At 42.1% G+C, this 25,711-nt stretch overlaps 2 protein-coding genes across 5 annotated transcripts; one reads left to right on the top strand and one right to left on the bottom strand.

Moving 5' to 3' along the window:
• Positions 1 to 80: 80 nt before the first annotated feature.
• Positions 81 to 6,127, bottom strand: LOC311119022 (uncharacterized protein). Of its 4 annotated transcripts, none has more exons than XM_084157698.1 (11): positions 6,043 to 6,127; positions 5,209 to 5,273; positions 4,869 to 5,070; positions 4,648 to 4,767; positions 4,369 to 4,535; positions 4,074 to 4,162; positions 3,030 to 3,254; positions 2,405 to 2,572; positions 1,896 to 1,974; positions 1,599 to 1,757; positions 81 to 1,423 (listed from the first exon to the last, which is right to left on the bottom strand). In XM_084157698.1, the coding sequence occupies exons 2-11, from the start codon at positions 5,266 to 5,268 to the stop codon at positions 1,037 to 1,039; spliced, it is 1,656 nt and encodes a 551-aa protein (XP_084013824.1). In that variant the 5' UTR covers positions 5,269 to 5,273; positions 6,043 to 6,127; the 3' UTR covers positions 81 to 1,036. The 4 variants fall into 4 exon arrangements, with proteins under 4 accessions (XP_084013824.1, XP_084013825.1, XP_084013826.1 ...); XM_084157699.1 differs by having other exon boundaries at positions 4,074 to 4,144; XM_084157700.1 differs by lacking the exon at positions 3,030 to 3,254.
• Positions 6,128 to 6,205: 78 nt separating this feature from the next.
• LOC311119049 (DDB1- and CUL4-associated factor 13-like) lies at positions 6,206 to 25,438 on the top strand. The gene is made up of 11 exons (XM_084157703.1): positions 6,206 to 6,771; positions 6,886 to 7,085; positions 8,820 to 8,927; positions 9,248 to 9,337; positions 9,633 to 9,788; positions 10,307 to 10,384; positions 11,883 to 11,965; positions 12,281 to 12,445; positions 12,659 to 12,794; positions 23,587 to 23,750; positions 24,593 to 25,438. Exons 1-11 carry the CDS (start codon positions 6,702 to 6,704, stop codon positions 24,678 to 24,680), a joined length of 1,338 nt encoding a protein of 445 aa, XP_084013829.1. The 5' UTR covers positions 6,206 to 6,701; the 3' UTR covers positions 24,681 to 25,438.
• The last annotated feature ends 273 nt before the right edge of the window (positions 25,439 to 25,711 follow it).

The raw sequence follows: 25,711 nt of genomic DNA, 5'->3' as shown, positions 1-25,711 counted from the left end.
CATAGGTTATCTTAAAAGTTAATCTTTATCATTACTGCAAGTGCACAATGTGTTACAGGGATAGAGAAAGGCAAATTGTTGGATTTCAGTGAGGTTTTTATTGTTTGATAAGAGAAAACACACTGCATTTTCATGTGTCAGTCTATTTGTAAAGGCTCATATACTTTAGTATAACAGTAATGGAAGTATAGTCAGAATATATTTGGATAACAATGATATTCTTAGGACACAAAAAATAAATACTACAAGGATTACATAAAACACGTACCAGCTGATCACATTCACTTCCCAGTTTTTACAGGGTCATGTGAGGTAAACAGGGCTCGATGATAGGCTAAATATCAAAGCGTTATATAGTATGGATTATACATTTATTTTTAACACGCACACATATACACTGGTATGTATATCAATATATACTTTTGCAGGCCTTTTTTCTTTCCAGAAACGGAAAACAGAGCCTACTTCCCTTTTTTTCAGTGAAAAATATTCATGTAGGTAGATTACAGTAACCATAATGACAATGATGATGTAATCAAAACCTGATAGTCTCTGTGGGAAAGTAGAAAAATGTACCTTGACAGTTATCTGTCAGTTTCAGTTACACACGTCAGACGTGACCCTAATCAAAGTTGTTTGTAGGGAGGAGCAGGAGGATATAAAATAGCCCCCCACCCCCCAAAAAATAGAAAACATGATCTCTTCACTCATTGTTCGTCTCTCTTCCTCACCATTGCAGTGACAGACAGAGAAACACTCCTTTACCAACAGTATACACTAGCCATCCATTATAAAATAGTACAAAAACACACAAAGTCAACATAGGCATAATGAAATAAAAGTGAGAAACAAGTACCAAAAAGTACAAAAAGTCCTCTATTTCCAGACTCCTCCATCTCTGTTTGAACATCTCTTAACTTCCTCTTCCATTATCCACCTTTCAGGCACAGTCACATCTTCCTATTGCTTTTATCCACAGTCTGTCCATAGGCCTCCTCCAGTTTCTCTCAGTCTCTACCACTCCTCCCTCCCACCCCTATGAGTTTAGGTGCTCCACCTGAATGGTGGAGGTAGCCACGGTGAGACAGAGGTCCTTGTGGGTCGCTAGGTCCGCCACACTGACTGTTTTGAACTGGATGTCCCCTGCAGCAACTGTCTTATACTGGTGCAGGTCAAAGGGGCAGGATGCCGTCTCTGCCTGAGAGTAGCTGCCCTGGTTTTGCCCCTGGTTCTGTCCTTGTCCATGACCTCCAGCTTGTCCTCCAGCTCGGTCTGCCCCACTATCGGTGCCCTCTCCTCGGCCTTGGCCATGAGAACCTCTCTGGTTCTGGGTATGGCTTTGGTTCTGCTGAGACTGCTGTGCAGCAGCCACAGTGAGCGGGTCTGAGTTGTGTTTCTGCATGTGTTTCACCAGGTACGTCTCCTGAGAATAGAATACAGAGCGTTAGAGTGAGAGTTGACAAGTGTGCACAAACACACTATGCACAGACATGCACTATACATGCACACTGTCTGAAGCCTGTGAAAATGTCAGAGTCGAAGGTTAAAGTTCTGCGACTACTACATGCCGGATGCCTTAACAGTGGTTTTTCTCTTACAGAGGTGTATGTGCGGTTGCAGAGTCCACAGGAGTAGAGCTTGGCGTGTTTGACCGTGTGAGTGGACAGGTGGACTTCCAGACTGGCCGCGTCTGTGTAACCACGGTTACAGTTGGTGCACTTGAAGGGTTTATCCTTGTTGTGCTGCCGTCTGTGGGACTGGAACAGAACAGGACCGTTCAGGACACATCTTCAAATGGGTATTTATACTAATGCAACTACTAAGGGTCAGTGTTACTAAGCTTTCACCACTGGGAATAAAAACAAAAAAAAACAAAGAAAAGGGATAGTAGTCACCTGTAGGTTGGAGAGTTGTGTGAAGGATTTCTCACAGCCCGGATGAACACACTTATAAGGCCTGTCTCCTGTGTGGATCCTGCAGAAACATGGAAAAAACAACCGGTAAGAAGAAGAGAGAAAAGAGGGGGGAGAAATGTAAGTGGTCCCTCCATATTCTCCTTTCAGCTATCCTGTTATCCACACCATTGCAGATGAGGGAGATGAAGAGAGGAAGCCACTGTAGACTATTGAGATGCCCGCACAGACAAAATACTATTGAGATGCCCCCCCCACAGACAAAAGACTGTTGAGATGCCCCCCCCCCAGACAAAAGACTGTTGAGGCTCCCACAGAAAAGACTATTGACATGACCCCCACAGAAAAGACTATTGACATGACCCCCCACAGAAAAGACTATTGACATGACCCCCCCACAGAAAAGACTATTGAGATGCCCCCCCACAGAGAAAAGACTATTGAGATGCCCCCACAGAGAAAAGGGCAGATATGTAGGACATCAACCTCACCGGTTGTGCTGCTGTAGATGACTGAGCTGTCTGAAGGACTTCTGACAGAAAGAGCAGGTGTAGGGTTTCACCCCTGTGTGGATGCGGATATGCTGGGCCAGATAGCTGGAGTTGGCAAAGGATTTAGTGCAGTGGGGACACTTGTGGGGCTTGGACTCAGTATGGTTTCTGGAAGCAAGAAGAGAGGATGGAGAGAGGGAGGAGGGGAGAACAGTGTTGCTTTTCTTTAAACTTGGATTGATAGTAAAAATCACACTTAAACCCCCTCTATTACTGAGTGCCTGACTTCTAAAAATCACAAAGTTTCTCTGAAACTTAACAGTCTTCCACTCTGACCTAAATTATTTTCAAACTGATTATGTATGTAATAGTGTGTGAGTGTGTGTGTGCGCGCGCAAGAGAGAAGCAGCAGTGAAGAAGTAAGGACACCAAGCAGACAGACTGAAGAGACGAAGAGGGACTGGAAGCAGAGACCACACACAAACACACACGACCTGCGTCTTGCCTTTTCACAGACATCCCCCCACACACACACACAGTGTAAGCAGCCAATAGAGGGGAGGGGAAAGGGGCAGGCTAGGTAGAGCCTGCAGGTCAGGTCAGGTGGAGCTGCTGTGAGCAGTACCGTGTGTGCTGCTGTAAGTGACTGAGCTGTCTAAAGGACTTCTGACAGTAGGAGCAGATGTAGGGCTTGGCCCCGCTGTGGATGCGGAGGTGCTGGGCCAGGTAGCTGGAGTTGGCGAATGACTTGGAGCAGTGGGGACACTTGTGGGGCTTGGCCTCTGTGTGAGACTTGGAGTGGATCTGCATGTCTGACTTACTGAAGAAGGTCACCGCACACATCCGGCACCTACGGGACAGAGAGACAGACACACAGACCAGGGAGGGAGGGAGGGGGAGAAACAGAGAGATGAAAATACAAAAAGCAAGGACAAAGAGACAGGGACATGAGAGATGGGAGAGGGCAAGGGAAGGGGAGGAAGATAGTGGAAGGAGGCAAAAAAGAGGGGTGAAGCATGAGACAGCAAGTGGGGAAAACAAAGGGAGAGAGCAAGAGGAAAAAGAGAAGAGGATAGAAAGCAAAACACGGGAGCAGATGAAATGAACGAGGGATGTGAAAAAAGAAGACAAGAGAAAGAGGGAGGGGGGAAGAGAGAAAGAGGGTGAAATCAGTGAAAACAGCAGGAAAAAGAGCAGATTCTGCTGAAGCAAGACATAGAAAGACAGAGATAGCTTGAAAAGGTAGAAATACTGTATGAAGGAGAGATAGAAAAAAGAGAGAACAACAATAAACAGGACAGAAGTAGGTGAAGGAGTGCGTGTCCAATGTGTGCAGGGATGCGCGTGTGTGTGGGGCGGACGCATGAGGGAGGCAGAGAATGTGTGTGTCCACAGCGCAGGTACGTACACATAGTGAAATACTTAAGCAGGCGTGTGTGCTGCCACAGCATGCAGTGGAGTCGTTCTGTGGTTTGTGTGTGTGTCAGAGAAAGAGAGAAATGCCCGTGCCAGCAGCACCTAGTGTTCATCCACAGCCTGTGTCTAACCTTTCCTGACTCTATCATCTACAACATACAGGTGTGCAAGCATTCCACAGCTTCACATTCCTATGGGGATGCACAGCACAGCAGGTGCTTTTTGGCCCTTCTGTGACGCCGTAGGTCCGTACCTGTAGGTCTTGTTGCCGTCTTTCCCACTGTGGTCCTCGTCGGCGAGGTCGTACGGGTCAGTTGTATAATGCTGCGAAGACATAACCACCTATCAAATGTCACACAAACATTAGAATCACATTCATCATATTAAAAAGGCACTCTGTTGTAAAAATGTCTACATTAGTTTTTTTGTTGTTGCTTAGTCTGAAAAAAAATCAATAACCTGAACTTAGTCTGGAAATGTCTGGAAGTGTTTTAGTGGGAATAGGTTTTATTTTGGTTACTATGGAGTTACTATGGTAACTGTCTCACCTGCCCTCCCGACGCCAAGTGAGCCAGAATCAACGCCTCATTTCCAGCGGAGAGGGTGTGGCCACCGGCAGGCCCCGCCCTCCCTAGTGTCGACTTCTTCTTCCTGCCTCGCTTCGAGGGGGTCGGCATGACGACCACCTGGGGGGTTCCACCTTCCTGTTTCTTGTCTAAGGAAGTGATAGAAAGGAAAAATCTGTGTGAGAGTCTGATAGTATGTGACTGAAGTGTGTATTTTTCAGAGTTAGGATAATGGAGGGTGGCGACAATCGTGTGTGTTACCTGGAGCGCGCAGTGTAGAGACGATCATTGTGGTGGTGGGATGTCCAGACACGAAGGACTGAGAGGAGGAGGCAGGAGAGACCAGCTGCGTGCCTTGAGGGGTAGTGATGACCAGACCCGCTGCAGAGAGAGGAAAATAAAAATATGATACAAAACAGACATTGATGGGAAAAAGACCATGCCAAAGTGTGATAAATACTACACTAACAGTTGACACACACCTGCTGTCATGATGCCAGTGGAAGGTACAGGCACCACAGTGATGTTCTGGGTGTGAGGGGGGTGTAGGTGACCCCCTTGGCCCTGCCCCCCTCCCTCCTGCTTGGGGACAGTGAGCATGGCAGTCTGATAATGAGAGGAGGAGGGGAACGAAGTGTTCTTCTCCTGGTCCTTCAGCTGCTTCAGGAACATGGCGTTCTCAATCTGACAGCGAGAGAGAGAAATCCTTCTTACAAAATTCCAAACTCCAAAAAGAGTAATGTTTCTAACAGTGCTATAGTCCAAAGGTGTCACTTGCAATATACTTTAACATTTTAAACTGACATTTTTCACTAAACGTACCTGTCCTTGTACAGGCAAAGGGGACCAGAAGTACTGAGAGTTAAAATGGGAATCCTCCATAACTTCTGCAATGGAAGAGTAACACTGCCATATCACCACTAGACCAAACAGCTAATCACTCATCAATTGAAATAAAATTGGCTACGTTGTTGCACATCCGACTGACACCTTCGGTGACAGGCGACAATGACCTGAAGTCATTGAAAATGTCACTTTACATAAGCTACCTAGCTAGCTAATGAAACAATAAATGGGAGTTACGTTGGTAGTTTATTTGGTTAGATAGCAGAAATATTTGGACATATGGGCTACACAATAATATGACTTACATCAGGCTAGTTAGGTAATTTAGCTGCCTACTGTAAAGACGCATTGTGGAATGTGGTTGCATAGGAAGGAGGACCGTGCTAGCTCGCTATTACATGGGTTTCCCCCTTCAAAGTAATTCATTTGGTGATACAAGGTAGCTAGCAATCATTCGAACAAAATAAGATGTCTAGCTTGCTATTTGTTAGCAATTTGCTGAGCTGCAAGTGTGCAACTCCATTTCAATTCCTTGCTAGGCGTGCACAGTTAGTTAGCTAGCTAGATGCTCTAATAAAAACACGAGAGGAACGTTATCTGACTCTCGCTCTCTTCGATGCCTGTGAAAATAGAAAAAGCAAAGCACCCAAAGAATTCAAGGATTTTAAAAAAACTGAAGAGGTGAGAGAAGAAAAAAAACAATCTAGCACAGACTTCCGGCTGTTCAGACAGAGAAGAGATTCGTCGGGTGCAAGTCGCTCAAATTGGAAGAGAAATACTATGATTATGAAGCCAAATAACAGTATTTACCGGTTCTGACAACGCTTTCTCCCTTCCAGGAATTCCCGTGGACCGGGACACTTCAGAAACTCTGTTCAAATCTTTCAGATTTGACAAATTCACCGAGTTTTTTTCTCTTCTTTTTTTTTTCTTTTTAATATATTTTTTTCTTCTTGTGGAGTCGCTTGTCTGCGCTGCACTTCCTTCGAAGAAGGTCGAGTAAACTCTGTGGAGAAACAAAGCGCTCTGAATGTGTGGTGATGTCATTTCCGTCGAATGAGGTCTAATTTTTAAAGCTTTAAATTAATTGGTACTATCGCTATGCTATTAAACATATAAAACGCTAATCAATGTAATTTTCTCCTTCTGCGTATTTTACTGCCATGCAATACATTTGTTATGTCCCACAAGAAGTCTAGTTTAGTAAGATCTCTGAAGCCCAGAGTACAGTGACAGTCCCCAATCAGTCCACATGGTGTCGCCAAATATTTTGTATAACTCAACGTTCTATCTGTGGTCGCTGTAAGCACAAGCAACAAACACACTTCCGGCAAATTAGGTCGGATATTGCCCTCAACATCCGGTAGGTGAGGTCACACACATAAACACATGGCCGTACGAATGATTTTACTGTGGTACATTTTTTGGGAAGAAGTATAGAGCTTTATACAAATTCACGCCAACACGCAATGAAAGTTAAAGTCCTCTCCAGGAATCCGGACGACTATGTCCGTGAGACGAAGTTGGATATCCAGCGTGGTAAGTGCAAATAGTTAGCTAACTTCACACAGTTCAATCCACTGTAGAGAGCTGTAGCTAGCCTCAACCAACACTGGCAAAACAACTTTTTCTAACAGTGTCTGTAACCTACAGTACCAAGAAATTACGACCCGTCCCTCCATCCGTTCGAGGTGCCAAGAGAATACACCCGTGCCCTGAATGCGACCAAGCTGGAGCGCGTGTTCTCCAAGCCGTTCCTGGCTTCTCTGGACGGCCACAGGGATGGGGTGAACTGCATGGCCAAGCACCCCAAAAGCCTCTCCACAATTCTGTCCGGCTCCTGCGATGGAGAGGTAGCTAACTGTAACTGGTTAAATAGGAGTTGATTGTAAATCCAAGAACTCTAGTTTCTACATGCCATACTATGGAATGGAGTGGTCAAACATACACTACCAGTCAAAAGTTTGGACACACCTACTCAATCAGGGGTTTTTCTTTATTTTTACAATTTTTTACATTGTAGAATAATAGTGAAGACATCAAAACTATGAAATAACACATATGGAATGATGTAGTAACCAAAAAAGTGTTAAACAAATCAAAATATATTTTATATTTGAGATTCTTCAAATAGCCACCCTTTGCCTTGATGACAGCTTTGCACACTCTTGGCATTCTCTCAACCAGCTTCATGAGGTAGTCACCTGGAATGCATTTCAATTAACAGGTGTGCCTTCTTAAAAGTTAATTTGTGGAATTTATTTCCTTCTTAATGTGTTTGAGCCAATCAGTTGTGTTGTGATAGCCCTATTTGGTAAAAGACCAAGTCCATATTATGGCAAGAACAGCTCAAATAAGCAAAGAGAAACAACAGTCCATCATTACTTTAAGACATGAAGGTCAGTCAATATGGAACATTTCAAGAACTTTGAACGTTTCTTCAAGTGCAGTCGCAAAAACCATCAAGCGCTATGATGAAACTGGCTCTCATGACGACCGGAAAGGAAGACCCAGAGTTACCTCTGCTGCAGAGGATAAGTTCATTACAGTTACCAGCCTCAGAACTTGCAGCCCAAATAAATGCTTCACAGAGTTCAAGTCACAGACACATCTCAACATCAACTGTTCAGAGGGGACTGTGTGAATCAGGCCTTCATGGTCGAATTGCTACAAAGAAACCACTACTAAAGGACACGAATAAGAAGAGACCTGCTTGGGCCAAGAAACACAAGCAATGGACATTTAGACCGGTGGAAATGTGTCCTTTGGTCTGGAGTCCAAATTTGAGATTTTTGGTTCCAACCGCTGTGTCTTTGTGAGACGTGGTGTGGGTGAACAGATCATCTCCACATGTGTAGATCCCACCGTAAAGCATGGAGGAGGAGGTGTTATGGTGTGGAGGTGCTTTGCTGGTGACACTGTCTGTAATTTATTTAGAATTCAAGGCACACTTCACCAGCATGGCTACCACAGCATTCTGCAGCGATACGCCATCCCATCTGGTTTGGGCTTAGTGGGACTATCATTTGTTTTTCAACAGGACAATGACCCAACACACCTCCAGGCTGTGTAAGGGCTATTTTACCAAGAAGGAGAGTGATGGAGTGCTGCATCAGATGACCTGGCCTCCACAATCTCCCGACCTCAACCCAATTGAGATGGTTTGGGATGAGTCGGGCGGCAGAGTGAAGGAAAAGCAGCCAACAAGTGCTCAGCATATGTGGGAACTCCTTCAAGACTGTTGGAAAAGCATTCCAGGTGAAGCTGGTTGAGAGAATGCCAAGAGTGTGCAAAGCTGTCATCAAGGCAAAGGGTGGCTATTTGAAGAATCTCAAATATAAAATATATTTTGATTTGTTTAACACTTTTTTGGTTACTACATGATTCCTTATGTGTTATTTCATAGTTTTGATGTCTTCACTATTATTATACAATGTAGAAAATAGAATAAATAAAGAAATACCCTTGAATGAGTAGGTGTGTCCAAACCTTTGACTGGTACTGTATATGATGACAAGTCTGTGCATTGAGATGGTGAATCTAAATTACCTGTTGATACTGTAAGACTAACTTATTGTGTTCCTCAGCTGAAGGTGTGGAATCTCACCAAACGTGAGTGTGTTCGCACACTCCAGGCCCATGAAGGCTTTGTCAGGGGGATGGTCGTCCGCTTCTGTGGCACCTCCTTCTTTACGGTACGGTATCTGTTCCACTATCCAGGGTGGTATTCACTAGGGCACACTAACTAAACGTTGTGCAATGGACAAGTTCACATAGTACCCCCCATTCTGGCCCGTTTGCTTCCATTTCCTGTCTAGTGAATACTAACCAGACCAGGGGTGTATTCATTAGTCAGGTTCCGTTGCAAAACGTTTGTCTGTTGCAACGGAAACTGTTTACCGTTTACTCCAGTAACAAAACAGAATGAAACTGTTAAATAGAAACTTGTTTTTGTTGCAAAACGTCTTCAGTTTTCCTCTGTGAAAGTAAACATGCTCGTGTTTCTGAATAACAGGTTGGTGATGACAAGACTATCAAACAGTGGAAGATGGAGACTCCAGGCTACGGAGAGGAAGAGGAACCTCTCAATACTATTCTTGGGAAGGTATGGAGGAAGAGCTGTCTGTCATTATTCTGCTCAATGAATATCTCTGAGAGTGTCTCTGACCGAACCTATCTGATCTCATTAAGCAACACTGTAAAATATGCATACCATCGAGTGGACCCATCATTAAAGATTGTGGCTATAACCCCATGATGATGATGATGGGTTTGGAGATATTCCCTACAGTCAGGGTGATGATGATGATGGTTGTTGTAATGTATTCCCTCTAGTCAGTGATGATGATTGAGGGTTCACTTAAATTTTTTTAACAGACACCAATATTTGTTCCTTCCAGTCTGTGTTCACCAGCATCGACCACCACCAGAAGGAGGGTGTGTTTGTGACGTGTGGCCAACAGGTGGACATCTGGGACGAGCAGCGCAGCAGCCCCATCCGCTCCTTTTCCTGGGGCGTGGACAGTTTCAGCTGCGTCCGCTTCAACCCTGTAGAGGTAATCAACCCTCTGTCGGTGTGGATTGTAGCAGAAAGTGTCTCATAGTATGATTGCTGAGAGGAAGTCCAGTTGCGGTTAGTGGGAGAGGATGGAACTAGGTGAAACTGGGCTGACATTCTGTTCCCAAAACTAGAATCTGTTACAAACACAGTGCATTCATTTTGATAGAATTGGCGTTTTGCCAAACTTTAAAAAAAATTGTGTTGTTTAGAGGGAGTGAAAGGTCGAATTGAGTTTGTGCACATGAGCAATTCCCTAACGGAAATATGCAAATACATGCTACAACGTGCCAATAGGATCTTGCTAGCTCGTGCTTGGCTTTGCCCACCTCCTTGCTTGTTTTGCCCACTATCTTGTGTTAGTTCTTTGGTTATAGCTTCCATACACCAGAATAATGGAGGCAATACCCATATCAGGACTATGTAGTTCAAAGGTTGTGTAAAACACAGAGGTATTGTATGTTAGTGGATTTTTTAAATATGTTTTATTCTTGACCTTCCCCCTTTTCTCCTCAGACTGAACTTCTAGCAAGTTGTGCCTCTGACAGAAGTATTGTGCTGTATGACATGAGGGAAGCTACACCTCTTAAAAAGGTACATTTCTACGTCCTTGGTTGCATCCCAAATGGCACCCTATTTAGTGCACTACCATTTGACGAGGGCTATAGGTTGCCGTTTGGGATGCTGTCCATTAGAACGATTAATCACATTTTAATCGAAATGGCGATATTGACATGCGCAATATCCATATCTTAAGAGACTGCGATATTTTGAAATGCCACTTAGCCGTCCGTCTGTAACGCCCGTTTTTTAAAAACTTTTGACAGAGTTCTCCTTCTCTCCTCTTTTGTCCGCTTCCCAATTCCACACACACCAAGCCCCGCCCCCTGTCACTCAAGAAGGCAGGTCCTTGTGCTAAAGATTCACTGCATGCATTGACCAAACAGCATGCAGTTAACAGATTTTTCCAAACAAGAATGACGCAGCTTTCCACTTTGCTTCTTAATATAAATTCACATGTTTTCTGTATTATACCATTTGTTTGTGTAACTTGCTCTCTAGTTAGTTGGTCTTAGCAAGCTGAAAATGTGCCTAAAATGTGTTAGCTCCTAATGCTAATCGCTTGCTAGCTAAATCCACTGAGGGCAAATCTTGCTAGCAAACTTTTGCTCTAATATTGGATGGTTCCAATGGTGGAGTATATCATCATTGTTTGTGCAACAGTTTGTTCTTAATCAGAGAGGAAAAGGTGACGAATATTCTAAAATCTTTGTCTGAATGTACCGATCTATTTAAATCTAATTAGGGTCCCATTTTATTTATTTAACCAGGTAAGTTGACTGAGAACACATTCTCATTTACAGCAATGACCTGGGGAATAGTAAGGAGCCAATTGGAAGCTGGGGATGATTAGGTGGCCATGACGGCCAGATTGGGAATTTAGCCAGGACACCGGGGTTAACAACCCTACTGTTACGATAAGTGCCATGGGATCTTTAGTGACTACAGAGAGTCAGGTCACCCGTTCAACGTCCCATCCGAAAGACGAGAACCTACACAGGGCAATGTCCCCAATCACTGCCCTGGGGCATTTTTTTTTACCAGAGGATAGAGTGCCTCCTACTGGCCCTCCAACACCACTTCCAGCAGCATCTGGTCTCCCATCCAGGACCAACCCTGCTTAGCTTCAGAGGCAAGCCAGCAGTGGGATGCAGGGTGGTATGCTGCTGGCCATGGGAAACACTGACCAACACTTTGGTTCTTACTCTGTCACAACCATCTCCTCCCTTACTTTTTCATCATTGTCATGCCAAACAAAACTGCATTCCAAGTGCCCACTGTATTCCAACCATACAATTTGAATAATCATTCTATTTCTATGACTCCAACCGTTTACCCAAGTGTTTTGATGTAAAATCGCAGTATTTGGTAGAAATATTGCAATTAGATTTTTTTGCCCATATCGTGCAGCCCTACTGCTCATGACTTTGCCCTTTACTATACCCATCTCCCATTCTGTACTGTCCTCTCATTACCGGAATGTATCTAATGGTTAGTGTATTGAAGTATGAATGTGTGATTTCCTATATAGGTAATCATGAACATGAGGAGCAACACTTTGTGCTGGAATCCCATGGAAGCTTATAACTTCACCTGCTCTAATGAAGATTACAAGTGAGTGACGCAATTCAACATGATGTATTGAGTTTACGTGCTCACTACACCACATAGGCCTCATTCATTCCTGGAGAGAAGTTTGTGTATTTTCAATGCTAATAATGTTTTTGTTCATGCAATTGTTTGGGGAGTGATTGAATCATTATGTCTAATGTACATTTACACTAGTTTTACAATAACAGCATGTTCATTGAGATCTCAAGAGTGTTTTCATTTACTGGCCTTGCACCACGAATGAGAGAAGCATAGTGGTGTGTGAACCTCTCATCTTTGTATTTATTAACCAACCGTATGTGTTTCCTCCCCCTTCAGTCTGTATACATATGATATGAGGTACCTGGACAAGCCTTTCACCGTCCACATGGACCATGTCTCAGCCGTGCTGGATGTAGACTACTCTCCAACAGGCAAGGAGTTTGTCTCGGCCAGCTTTGACAAGACCATCCGCATCTTCCCCAAAGACAGTGGCCACAGCAGGTTAGTGGTGCCAAGGGTTCAGACACTGGGTTCCAGCAGGCTGCTGCCAACACCAGGGCAGTTGTTCTGAATCCTGTGTCTCCGTGTGTGTTTATTATCAGCTTTGATGTATTTATTTTTGCACAGGTGTAAACATGTTTAAAGAAGACACTGTGCAACAGCAACATTGTGTTCAGCGCTTGAGTGTGTGTGGTTGTGTGTGACTATCCACAGGGAGGTGTACCACACCAAGCGCATGCAGCACGTCATCTCCATAAAGTGGTCGTCAGACAACAAGTACATCCTGAGTGCTTCAGATGAGATGAACATCAGACTGTGGAAGGCCAACGCTGCTGAGAAGTTGGGATTGGTGAGACACAGTCCTCTTCCTCTCCCTTAGAAGTAGTGTACGCACGTCCAGTAACCTGCAGGTGCAGGGTATCAAAAGTTATGTCATGAAAGAAAGATGGATCGCAGAACAATGTTGAATGCTTACCATTAACCGGTAGGCTTATATGCTAATATTCTGATTCATTTGTTGGAGCTGTGATTTTGACCTTCCGTTTTGTGAGTTTGCTGGATTTCTCAACCTGCCATGGCCTGATGCCCACCACGGCAGCTCAGCATGGTAAGAGAGAGAGAGGCCAGGCTGCCAGCAGCAACAGCAGTGGCACTGCCAAGGGCTCTGATGGATGCTGACTGACTTGGAACAGAATCACTTTCATAAGTACAATGGACCAATAGGGACAGCAGAGCTGGGTTAGTGACAGACTGGAGCTCTTTGGAACTCTTGATTACCAATAGACAAAGTCTGACCAGTCAGTCAGTGTAGGCAATGTGGCACTATAGAGTGGATTTAAAGGGATAGTTCACTAAAATGTTTGTATGCGTAAAGTTTTTTGGGGAAGTCTATGGGCAAATAGTGACTGCAACTTAAATGACTTAGAGGTGTTACAGCAGGCTAACGTTAGCATCACCCATCCCAAAACATTGGAATATAATTATATTTGTTATGCTTTCTTCAAACTCTAACTCTCTGAATGTTCAAGGCATTATTTACACATTACCTGAAATGTAAGGTTCTGTTTTGCTATCTTAAACAGATTCTTACACATACAATCTAGCCTAACTCCTTTATCATCTGATGCCAAAACCGGCATTTAGCCTACAAGAATGAATTACAAGGGAGCTGAATGGATGTTTTACGGTGCCCTCTCCAATATCCATCCCCCTTCTGCTTCACTCTTCCTTATTCCCTTAATGCAGCTTAACACTGGAGAATTGTCCAACTTTTGGCACTTGTTTTACTGTCAGTGTATAAGAGGAGATTTATTCTGTAGCTTTGCACTTAAACAGATCAGACGAGCCCAGCTGCTATCAGCAGTTTGAATAGGCCCAATTACTTAAAGAGAGCGGCCACTCTGGAAATAATGAAGCATTAACAATCAAGTTGGACTGGAAGGGTCTTTAATTAAAAAGAAATGCTGAATCAAGGCTGTCTGTCAGATCTCAGGAGGAGTGGAAGTCTTCAGCCTGAGTTTGTTGCAACTGCTAGTTTTTGTTCTGTGATCCTAATTTTCATGTTACTTGGAGGAGTTACATTGAAATTCACTTATGTGTATTAAAGTAGTCAAAAGTTTAGTATCTGTTCCCATATTCCTAGCACACAATGACTACATCAAGCTTGTGACTCGACAAACTTGTTGAATGCATTTGATGTTTGTGTTGGGTGTGTTTCAGATGTATTTTGTGCCCAATAGAAATGAATGGTAAATAAGGTACTGTGTCATTTTGGAGTCACTTTTATTGTAAATAAGAATAAAATGTTTCTAAACACTTCTACATTAATGTGGATGCTACCATGACCAAAACAAACAGCAAATGCGTCCAACAAGTTTGTAGTCACAAGCTTAATGTAATCATTGCGTGCTAGGAATATGGGACCAAATACTAAACTTTTGACTACTTTAAAACACATATAAGTGAATTTGTCCCAATACTTTTGGTCCACTAAAATGGTGCTGTAATTTCTAAACGGTTCACCCGATATGAATGAAAATACCCTAAAATTACAGTCTGCACTTTAACCTCAGTCATTGTACCATTTCAAATCAAAAGTGCTGGAGTACAGAGCCAAAACAACACGTTTGTCATTGTCCCAATACTTTTGGAATTCACTGTATCTCTCTGGATACACGGCTTATACAGCTACATAACACCTTAAGCATACTACTCATTGGCTATTGAAAGAGCGTAGAGGCCATAGAGAACTCTGCAGAGTCAGTCAGTCAATGTTGCTCTGCTCCTTTTATCTCACTGTAAATGTTGTTAAGGTTTTCATAAATAACATTTAACAGGCTGTTGGCCTGGTCTAAGGGAAGCAGTGTACCTCAACATCATCAGCAGCTATTAGCTAATCTCCAACAAATTGAATTGATTTTAATTAGAATAAAAGCCCTGGAAGAGTGGCCACTTAGAGAACCTCGGAACCACAGCCGGAGAGAATGAGAGACGCTCAAGATCTTTATGAGGGAGAGGAAGGGAGATGGAGAGTGAAGAGTGTGTTGAATTGTTGTCCATAGTCTACTCTCGGACCATTCATTCAGATTGGAATGTGAAGGTTGTCTATGTACTAATTGGGCTGACCCCAATTATTTGACCGGTCGATCGACCAAGATTGTTTTTAGTTGAGCAGTAGCATATATATATATATATATATATATATATATATATATATATATATATATATATATATATATATATATATATACAGTGGGGGAAAAAAGTATTTAGTCAGCCATCAATTGTGCAAGTTCAAAATTTTCATCATAGGTACACGTCAACTATGACAGACAAATTGAGTAAAAAAAATCCAGAAAATCACATTGTAGGATTTTTTATGAATTTATTTGCAAATTATGGTGGAAAATAAGTATTTGGTCACCTACAAACAAGCAAGATTTCTGGCTCTCACAGACATGTAACTTCTTCTTTAAGAGGCTCCTCTGTCCTCCACTCGTTACCTGTATTAATGGCACCTGTTTGAACTTGTTATCAGTATAAAAGACACCTGTCCACAACCTCAAACAGTCACACTCCAAACTCCACTATGGCCAAGACCAAAGAGCTGTCAAAGGACACCAGAAACAAAATTGTAGACCTGCACCAGGCTGGCAAGACTGAATCTGCAATAGGTAAGCAGCTTGGTTTGAAGAAATCAACTGTGGGAGCAATTATTAGGAAATGGAAGACATACAAGACCACTGATAATCTCCCTCGATCTGGGGCTCCACGCAAGATCTCACCCCGTGGGGTCAAAATGATCACAAGAACGGTGAGCACGGGGGGACCTAGTGAATGACCTGCAGAGAGCTGGGACCAAAGTAACAAAGCCTACCATCAGTAACACACTACGCCGCCAGGGACTCAAATCCTACAGTGCCAGACGTGTCCCCCTGCTTAAGCCAGTACATGTCCAGGCCCGTCTGAAGTTTGCTAGAGTGCATTTGGATGATCCAGAAGAGGATTGGGAGAATGTCATATGGTCAGATGAAACCAAAATAGACATTTTTGGTAAAAACTCAACTCGTCGTGTTTGGAGGACAAAGAATGCTGAGTTGCATCCAAAGAACACCATACCTACTGTGAAGCATGGGGGTGGAAACATCATGCTTTGGGGCTGTTTTTCTGCAAAGGGACCAGGACGACTGATCCGTGTAAAGGAAAGAATGAATGGGGCCATGTATCGTTAGATTTTGAGTGAAAACCTCCTGCCATCAGCAAGGGCATTGAAGATGAAACGTGGCTGGGTCTTTCAGCATGACAATGATCCCAAACACACCGCCCGGGCAACGAAGGAGTGGCTTTGTAAGAAGCATTTCAAGGTCCTGGAGTGGCCTAGCCAGTCTCCAGATCTCAACCCCATAGAAAATCTTTGGAGGGAGTTGAAAGTCTGTGTTGCCCAGCGACAGCCCCAAAACATCACTGCTCTAGAGGAGATCTGCATGGAGGAATGGGCCAAAATTCCAGCAACAGTGTGTGAAAACCTTGTGAAGACTTACAGAAAACGTTTGACCTGTGTCATTGCCAACAAAGGGTATATAACAAAGTATTGAGAAACTTTTGTTATTGACCAAATACTTATTTTCCACCATAATTTGCAAATAAATTCATTAAAAGTCCTACAATGTGATTTTCTGGATTTTTTTTCTCATTTTGTCTGTCATAGTTGACGTGTACCTATGATGAAAATTACAGGCCTCATCTTTTTAAGTGGGAGAACTTGCACAATTGGTGGCTGACTAAATACTTTTTTCCCCCACTGTATACACACACACACAGTACCAGTCAAAAGTTTGGACACACCTACTCATTCAAGGTTTTTTCTTTATTCTTTACTATTTTCTACATTGTAGAATAATAGTGAAGACATCAAAACTATTAAATAACACATATGGAATCATGTAGTAAGCAAAAAAGTGTTAAACAAATTAAAATATATTTTATATTTGAGATTCTTCAAATAGCCACCCTTTGCCTTGATGACAGCTTTGCACACTCTTGGCATTCTCTCAACCAGCTTCACCTGGAATGCTTTTCCAACAGTCTTGAAGGAGTTCCCACACATGCTGAGCACTTGTTGGCTGCTTTTCCTTCACTCTGCGGTCCAACTCATCCCAAACCATCTCAATTGGGTTGAGGTGGGGTGATTGTGGAGGCCAGGTCATCTGATGCAGCACTCCATCACTCTCCTTCTTGGTAAAATAGCACTTACACAGCCTGGAGGTGTGTTGGGTCATTGTCCTGTTGAAAACAAATTATTGTCCCACTAAGCCCAAACTAGATGGGATGGCGTATCGCTGCAGAATGCTGTGGTAGCCATGCTGGTTATGTGCCTTGAATTCTAAATAAATCACAGACGGTGTCACCAGCAAAGCACCCCCACAGCATCACTCCTCCTCCATGCTTTACGGTGAGAAATACACATGCGGAGATCATCCGTTCACCTACACTGCGTCTCACAAAGACACAGCAGTTGGAACCAAAAATCTCCAATTTGGACTCCAGACCAAAGGACACACACAAAGGACATATTTCCACCGGTCTAATATCCATTGCTCGTGTTTCTTGGCCAAAGCAAGTCTCTTCTTCTTATTGGTGTCCTTTAGTAGTGGTTTCTTTGCAGCAATTCGACCATGAAGGCCTGATTCACACAGTCCCCTCTGAACAGTTGATGTTGAGATATGTCTGTTACTTGAACTCTGAAGCACTTATTTGGGCTGCAATTTCTGAGGCTGGTAACTATAATGAACTTATCCTCTGCAGCAGATGTAACTCTGGGTCTTCCTTTCCTGTGGCGGTCCTCATGAGAGCCAGTTTCATCATAGCGCTTGATGTTTTTTGCCAAATTAACCTTTAACAAGGCACACCTGTTAATTGAAATGCATTCCAGGTGACTGCCTCATGAATCTGGTTGAGAGAATGCCAATAGTGTGCAAAGCTGTCATCAAGGCAAAGGGTGGCTACTTTGAAGAATCTCAAATATAATATTTGTTTAACACTTTTTTGGTTAGTACATGATTCCATGTGTTATTTCATAGTTTTGATGTCTTCACTATTAGTCATTTACCCAATAAACCCATCTGTAGTCCTGTTCTCGTGGTGGGTTCATCCATGGTCCGAAACGTTTCAATCCGGAAAGCTGAGACTTTCTGCTACCCTGGCGCTAGGATCCCTGACACCGCTACTTATTAGCAAGCACTCCGCCGCTTCAACTGTCATTGTCCATGTTGGGTCAAATGACATTAAACTCCAGTAGTCAGAGAAATTGAGAGAGGATTTTAAAACATTGATAAATACGCTGCTGGAATCTGGGAAGCAGTGTGTTGTTTCCGGTCCTTTTCCATCCCCACACTACACGGATATGGTTTTTAGTCGTATACGCCAATTACACACCTGGCTTAAGGGATACTGCTGCACGATGGGAATTCCTTTTGTGGATAACTTTGCAGCTTTTACAGACCGACCAGGTCAATTTCTTCGGGACAATTTACATCTTAACAGGTATGGCTCCAGCATCCTCTCCACCAACATGTCTCTTACTCTTGCCTCATGTAGAGCCTTTGATACCTGACGTTGTGTATTTTCGGGGGTTGACTTTTGGGATTGTACGCTCCCCTATCAGACTATGTTCAATGCTCCTCTCCCAGTTTCATTAATTAGTCCCTCAATTGCAAATATGGAACAAACTTCAGCTAACAACCTTTCTGCAATTCCTAGATTATTGTCCAATCACCGTATTGCGAATACTACTTACATGCAGAGAGGTATTGTTAGTAGTAATCTTGTCCCCATAAAATTGAGCTCTGTCAATAGCTCAAATGGTTTATTGCTCAATCAGTGCAGCTTCAGGTGCTACCTTGGATACTCCATCTGATATGAATTCCCGTAGCAATGGCATTGGAATAATTCATTTGAATGCTAGAAGCCTGATCCAAAAGTTGGACTTTATTGAAATGTTGGTCTCACAATCAAATGTTGACGTACGGATTGTATCTGAATCGTGGCTGTGTGATCCTGTGCCTGATTCAGATGTTCAGTTGATTGGGTACAATATTTATAGAGCTGATAGAGTTGGTAGAGGTGGTGGTATCGTGATTCATGTAAAATGCTACTTAAATGTTTCTGTGTCCATATCAACCTCTGTCCCAAAGCAATATGAATGTCTAGTTTTAAATGTGGTACTTGGTAATAATGCTCATTTAACTCTAGCAGGGGTATATCGCCCCCCCTCAGCTCCTCCTTGTACTCTATGCAAATTATCTGATATACTGTCTAACTATGCAAACTCTGAATTACTAATTTTGGGAGATTTTAACCTGGATTGGCTTTCACCAGTATCCGATAAATTTAAATATATTTGTACTGAGCTAAATCTAACTCAGCTGATAACTAAACCAACCCGTCCAAACTTTAAGAATCCAGTAAAATCGACTCTACTAGACATTATTCTAACAAATACCCCCCATAAATACACAGCCAGTGGGGTTTTTTCAAATGATATCAGTGACCACTGCTCTATTGCTTGTATTAGAGATACCAGGCTGAAACACTCTGATCCCTGTATAATCTCTAAGAGAAATTATAAACATTTCTCACAGCAAGCTTTTATCCTTGACTTATATCACTCTGAGCTTTTATCCACTTGCTGCTTTCTGGACCTGGTTTTAGCCCTTGCTTTTTTCTCTTCTATTGTTACCTCTATGTCTGATAAACATGCCCCGCTTATGAATCACAGAGTAAGAAACCGAACCAGTTCTTGGTTCTCTCCTGAATTGTCAGGTCTTTTTCTGCAAAATAATCGGGCCTGGGCCTTGGCGAGGAAAACAGGTACTCCAGCTGATTGGCTGTTTTTTAGGCAATTGAGAAATAAATGTACTGCAGCTGTCAAAAAGGCAAAATCAAATTACTTCCTTAATACTATGACAGATTCTGCAGGAGATCCTGCAAAATTCTGGAAAACTGTTAATTCACTGAAACGGGGGAATTCTGCTGTTTCTCTTCCTAAGCAAATTATCTCAGACTCCTGTATTCTAAGTTTTAAAAATGATATTTGTGATGCTTTTAATAAGCATTTCATCTCTGCTGGTTTTTTATTTGAAAAGAAAAGTGGCCATTGTGGTACTGGCCAGTTAGTTGATTTTTCGTCTTGCTTTTCAACCGTTACTCTGAAAAATGGTAACCCTGTTTTTAGTTTCCAGAAAATAACTGAAGCAGAGGTTCTAGCTGCCCTGTATGCCATTGATACTAAGAAATCCTTAGGCGCTGACAATTTAGACCCGTACTTACTTAAGTGTGCCGCACATTTTTTATCTAACATTAAGCACAGGAAATATCCCTAAGGTGTGGAAAGCAGCTTTTGTTCTTCCATTACATAAGGGAGGTGACGGTAGTGATTTGGATAACTATCGACCCATCTCTAGGCTCCCTTGTCTGGCAAAGATCCTAGTATCTATAGTCAACAAACAGTTACAATCTTTTCTTTCTGTTAACAGTATTTTTAGCACCAATCAATCTGTTTTTAGATCTAAACACAGTACCACATCAGCCACTATGCTTGTTGTAAATTATATTGCAAATGCCTTAGACGATAGAAAGCACTGTGCTGCGTTGTTTGTAGATTTGTCAAAAGCTTTTGACACTGTAGATCATGCTATCCTTTTGAGTAAGCTGTCATCTATAGGACTGGGCACTGATGCCTGTCGATGGTTTTATGACTATCTTAAAGATAGAACTCAGGCCGTCATGGTTGACGGGGTCAAGTCTGACCCCTTACAGTTACTTAAAGGGGTCCCTCAGGGTTCAATAATTGGCCCACTATTGTTCTCACTTTATATAAACAACATTGGTGATGATGTTAGATATTGTAAATTCCATTTATATGCAGATGACACAGTAATGTACTCTATTGCTCCAACAGCGGACCAAGCTTTAATGCAGTTGGAGTCTGATTTTAGGATACTACAGGGGTCTCTTTTACAGCTTAAACTTGTTTTAAACGCTAAGAAAACAAATGTCATGTTTTTTTCTAGGTCTAAACTCTCAATTAGAAACACTTTTGTAATCACTAGCTTGGATGGTACTCAAATCAAACAGGTCTCTGCATATAAATACTTAGGGGTATGGTTAGATGATAGGCTTTCTTTTAAAAAACATGTTACTGAATTGGGAAAAAAGCTCAAATTCAAGATAGGGTTCCTTTACAGAAACAGGGCATGTCTGTCCTCCGTAAATAGAAAACAAATTGTGCAGGCTATTTTTATGTCCGTTTTAGATAATATCACCATAATCTATATGCATGCATCGGCAAACACATTAAAACCACTGGATGCTATTTACCATTGTGCACTCAGGTTTATCACGGGTGATAGTTACAAAACTCATCACTGTTTCCTATATCAACATGTGGGTTGGGCCTCTCTATCTGTGAGGTGAGAGCAACATGCTCTCTTATTTATTTATAAAGCACTTCTTTGAAAACTACCTCCATATATATCATCATTAATTTCCACTAGATATACTAATTTTAAAACCAGATCACAGATGTGGATTACATTAGAGACTTCTGTGGTCTCCACAGAGTTGGGTAGGACTGCCTTCAGTTCCTTTGCACCTTATCTATGGAACAAACTGCAGATCCAACTTAAGTTAGACACTCTGGTGTCTCTTGCCCATTTTTAAAATGTTATGGAGGATCAATATGATGTTGTCTGTGATTGTTTCTGTTGAATTGTGTTTTTGTTTTGTATGTTTGAAATGTTCTTGTCTGTATGTCTAAAACTGTACATGTCAACATGTTTACACAGGGCACAGCCGTAAAAGAGATCCAGGTCTCAGTCTGTTTTTCCCTGTTAAAATAAAGATTTTTTTTTTAAAAAGAAGAAAATAAAGAAAAACACTGGAATGAGTAGGTGTGTCCAAACTTTTGACTGGTACTGTAAATCAAGTTTTTATATTATGGCACACAAGACACCTGTCTTATTCGCGCCCATCTCAGTGAACTAATCCATCGCGGAGGTCGAGACTAATCTATTGCGTAGGCCGCGGTGGTGGCACAGTCCAAGAAGAACAGGAGTGTGGCTGCACAATGCACGTCTCTCTCCAGAATGCGCGCTCTCCTGCCAATTTGTGCACATTCATTGTTTCATATCTTCATTGTGTGAATTGTTTGCCTTTGATTGTTAGTGTCTATCAATTCTCCATTACATATATCACCAATAGTACATTTACTATTCATTCCTATATTTTCTAATCTACAATGTTTGTTTGGATTCTGTAATATATTATTATTCCAGTCTTTTACCGTTATCATTGTTGGAGTGGACACGTTGTTTGCGGCGTGCACAACCTATGCTACACTTGTGAGAAACAAGTTTTGGTTTATTTCATTCCATTTACGAGTTCTGTCAATTTAGTCATTGTCTTGTTTGGAGCGCTTCTGTCAATGTTGAGTAAGGACTCGCACCTGATCACTGGCGCAGGAAACTCTGAGGGCCCAGAATATTTTATACAGTGTTGCAAGGAGCTTCAGGCCGGACCCAAGTTAATAGTTGGTACAATGTTTCAAGTTCGTTGCAGAGGATATTTCTTCTTATCAGGATATTTTCTACCTGCAGGCTGCAATGTTTTTATTCGTTGGCTTTATAGGATATTTTTACATAGTTGGCAATAGAAGTTACTTTTTAGGTTTATAATTTTCATTTAGATTTGTATTGAATTTTTATTAACTAAATGACAATGATATTGATATACGAAGATGTTATTATAAATGAAATGAAACCGTTCCACGAAAATGTGCATATGAAAACCATAACTGGCTCGCAGATCAGGTCGGTAGAAATGGTAAGATTAATTGCCATTCCACATGAGAGTTTGCCGACTTCTCGTGTAGTCTATTACCGGCAACTTCAGGTTATCTTGATCTCTGGCTCCCTCTTGAGTAATGTGTGTCTTATTTCATCAAACAGTGAGCTTAAAGCATCAGACAAGCTCAATGCATAAATAGTTGATTTTATTAAAACACAGGTTGTGTCTATATATGGAAAAATACACGTTTTAAAATGTTGACCAATCAATTGGTCGAAATAACAGACAACTTTCAGTGATCCAATATTATTTTTGGTCGGGGACAGCCCTATACTGTACATAATAGTGAATATTTTACCATCTTGTAACTAAACACGGGGCCTATCGTTCAGTCATAATATCCAAGTCACAAAGATTTTCACATACCGGTCAATGGATGGTTGAGCGAGCAGTAGTAGGTGTTCAAGATAACTGTCTATCCAAAGCTGAACATTTTCAACCCTGCTTTTCCCATGGTGCAACATCCCAGGGGATATAGTCATACATTTATACAATTGTATTTAGATTTCAGTTTTCTCATGAAAATGTTGTCATTATGGACTGGTAATTAGTGTATACTTGTACATGAGGCACCCAAGTAGACCCCAGTAGTAGATGGTTCTCCTGAAATTAATTTATCTATCTTTAATTTCCCCTTATTCTGTCTCCCTTTCTCTTTTTATTTTTCTCTCTCCTTCTTACCTACTATTTCTCTTTCTCTCTCTCTGTCCTCCCCCTCCCCTCCCCCCATGGTCTAGCTGGCTCCTAGGGAGAAGGCAGCTGTGAACTACAGCCAGAAGCTGAAGGATAAGTTCCAGCACCACCCTCAGATCCGCCGCATCTCGCGCCACCGCCACCTGCCCAAGTCCATCTACAGCCAGAGCAAGGAGCTGCGTGTCATGAAGGAGGCTCGCCGCAGGAAGTATGGGCACCTTCTTTACCCATGCCACTACTGTCTGCCCTACAGTGGCTTTCTGTTCTCAACTCTACCTGCACATATCCTCAATACACTTGTTTGTAACAGTCAAACCACAGAAGTCTATATATTACAGTATTTATATCAGTAGAATTGGCTTCTTGGTGAAGTTCTTGGTAAGGTTAGTGTGGTTTTGGACCTTATTTGTCTCTGTGTTGATGGGAGGAGGTTTTCGGGTGGTTGGCCTGGTCTTTGGCCTCATCACAAAGGAAACTGTCAATCTCTGTTAACACAGTAGGCTTAGAATTACCCTGGCCTCTGTCCAACTATGGCAGAAGGTCCTCATAGTGTCCATGTAGTGGTTATGAGGCCATAGCTGGCTGCCAGAATAGGTCTGACTCTGCCCTACCATGGCACACTTATCCTAATGGGAAACCAGACTAATAGGATAGGATGGTCGCTTATGGCTTGGGCATCATGGGCTCTTTGCTCATTTACACTAATGTCTCTAAGGGGAAGTGATGGTGCCGTCATGACCAGTTGATGATTAATCAAATATTAGTCAGTGTTGATTTTTGGTCCTGAACCGTAGTAACACATTATTGTGATATGTCATCCATGTGTACATAGGAGTTGTGACTGATGGCAGTGTAGCCTACATGTTCTTTGTGTATTTTACAGATGACGTCAGTATTAGTCAATTCTACATTTTATGACATCAGGCCACCTGCCTGGCACTAACTCCTTTGTGTACTCTGCTAACGTTTCTCGCTCTGTGTGTGAATATTCTCATGAGTTGGTATCTGATGTTTGAGTTATTCATGGTTGCCTCATTGTGTCTGTTCCAGGGAGAGGAACGTACGCAAGCACAGCAAGCCTGGCTCCATGCCCGTGGTGACGGAGAAAGAGAAACATGTAGTCACCGTGGTGAAATAGAAGTTGCAAAATGTCTAGTGTTGCAAAATGTCTGTAAGTTTCCCAAAATTATCTGGTTTTCCAGAAATTCCAGATACCCAGATTTCCTGCTTATTCCCTCCTGATTCCAGGAATATTCCAAATGGGATTTCTGAAAAACCTGGCCATTTGGGAAAGATACCAGAATTTTGCAACCCTGCACACAACGTTGTGGATCCCTTCAGTTATATTCATGACATTCTAATCTGCAACATTCAGAAGGATGCACCATCCTGAACACAACCCTGTCTATGATTCTGAACCCTCCTGAACATAACCCTGGCTACGACTCTGAACCCTCCTGAACATAACCCTGGCTACGACTCTGAAATAACTCATTCCTCCTCTCCAAGGCTTATTACAGAAGAGAAATATGGGTCAATATTGTGAAGTTTGTTGACATAAGTGTCACAACTGTCATGGTACAACTAATTTCAGATGACGATATCATTAATGCTTTTGTTGGAACAGTAATTTTGGGATATTATTTTTGTATTGAAAAAATACTACACTAGTTACCGAGAAGATCGACATCCGTCAAATATCACCAGAAAAAATATTTGTGTATTTTAGAAACTTTCTTGAAAATGTTTGGCCTCCCTACACCACCACATACCTTCAGCAATTGTGTATACTGATTCAGTATATATCCTTAAAGATTACAAGATGCAAAGGGTTGATTGTATTGATACTGTTTTTTGTGTTTATTGATGCACTGCTAATAAAGATGTGGTATGGTATTTTTGGGTCTGATATGGATACAGATTTTTGGTAGGCAAAATACACTGATTCTCATTTTGGCAGATAGTTTTTCAGATCAAATCAAATATTATTTGTCACATACACGTGTTTAGCAGATGTTATTGTGGGTGTAGTGAAATGCTTGTGCTTCTAGCTCCGACAGTGCAGTAATATCTAACAAGTAATATCTAACAATTTCACAACATATACACACACATCTAGTAAGGAATGGAATTTAAGAATATATACATATATGGACAAGCCATGACAGA

Source organism: Coregonus lavaretus, assembly GCF_964263955.1.
Source record: "Coregonus lavaretus genome assembly, chromosome: 3".
NCBI classification, from domain to species: Eukaryota; Metazoa; Chordata; class Actinopteri; order Salmoniformes; family Salmonidae; genus Coregonus; species Coregonus lavaretus.
The sequence above is the reverse complement of the archived record's forward strand: the minus strand, read 5'-3'. Positions and strand labels throughout refer to the sequence as shown.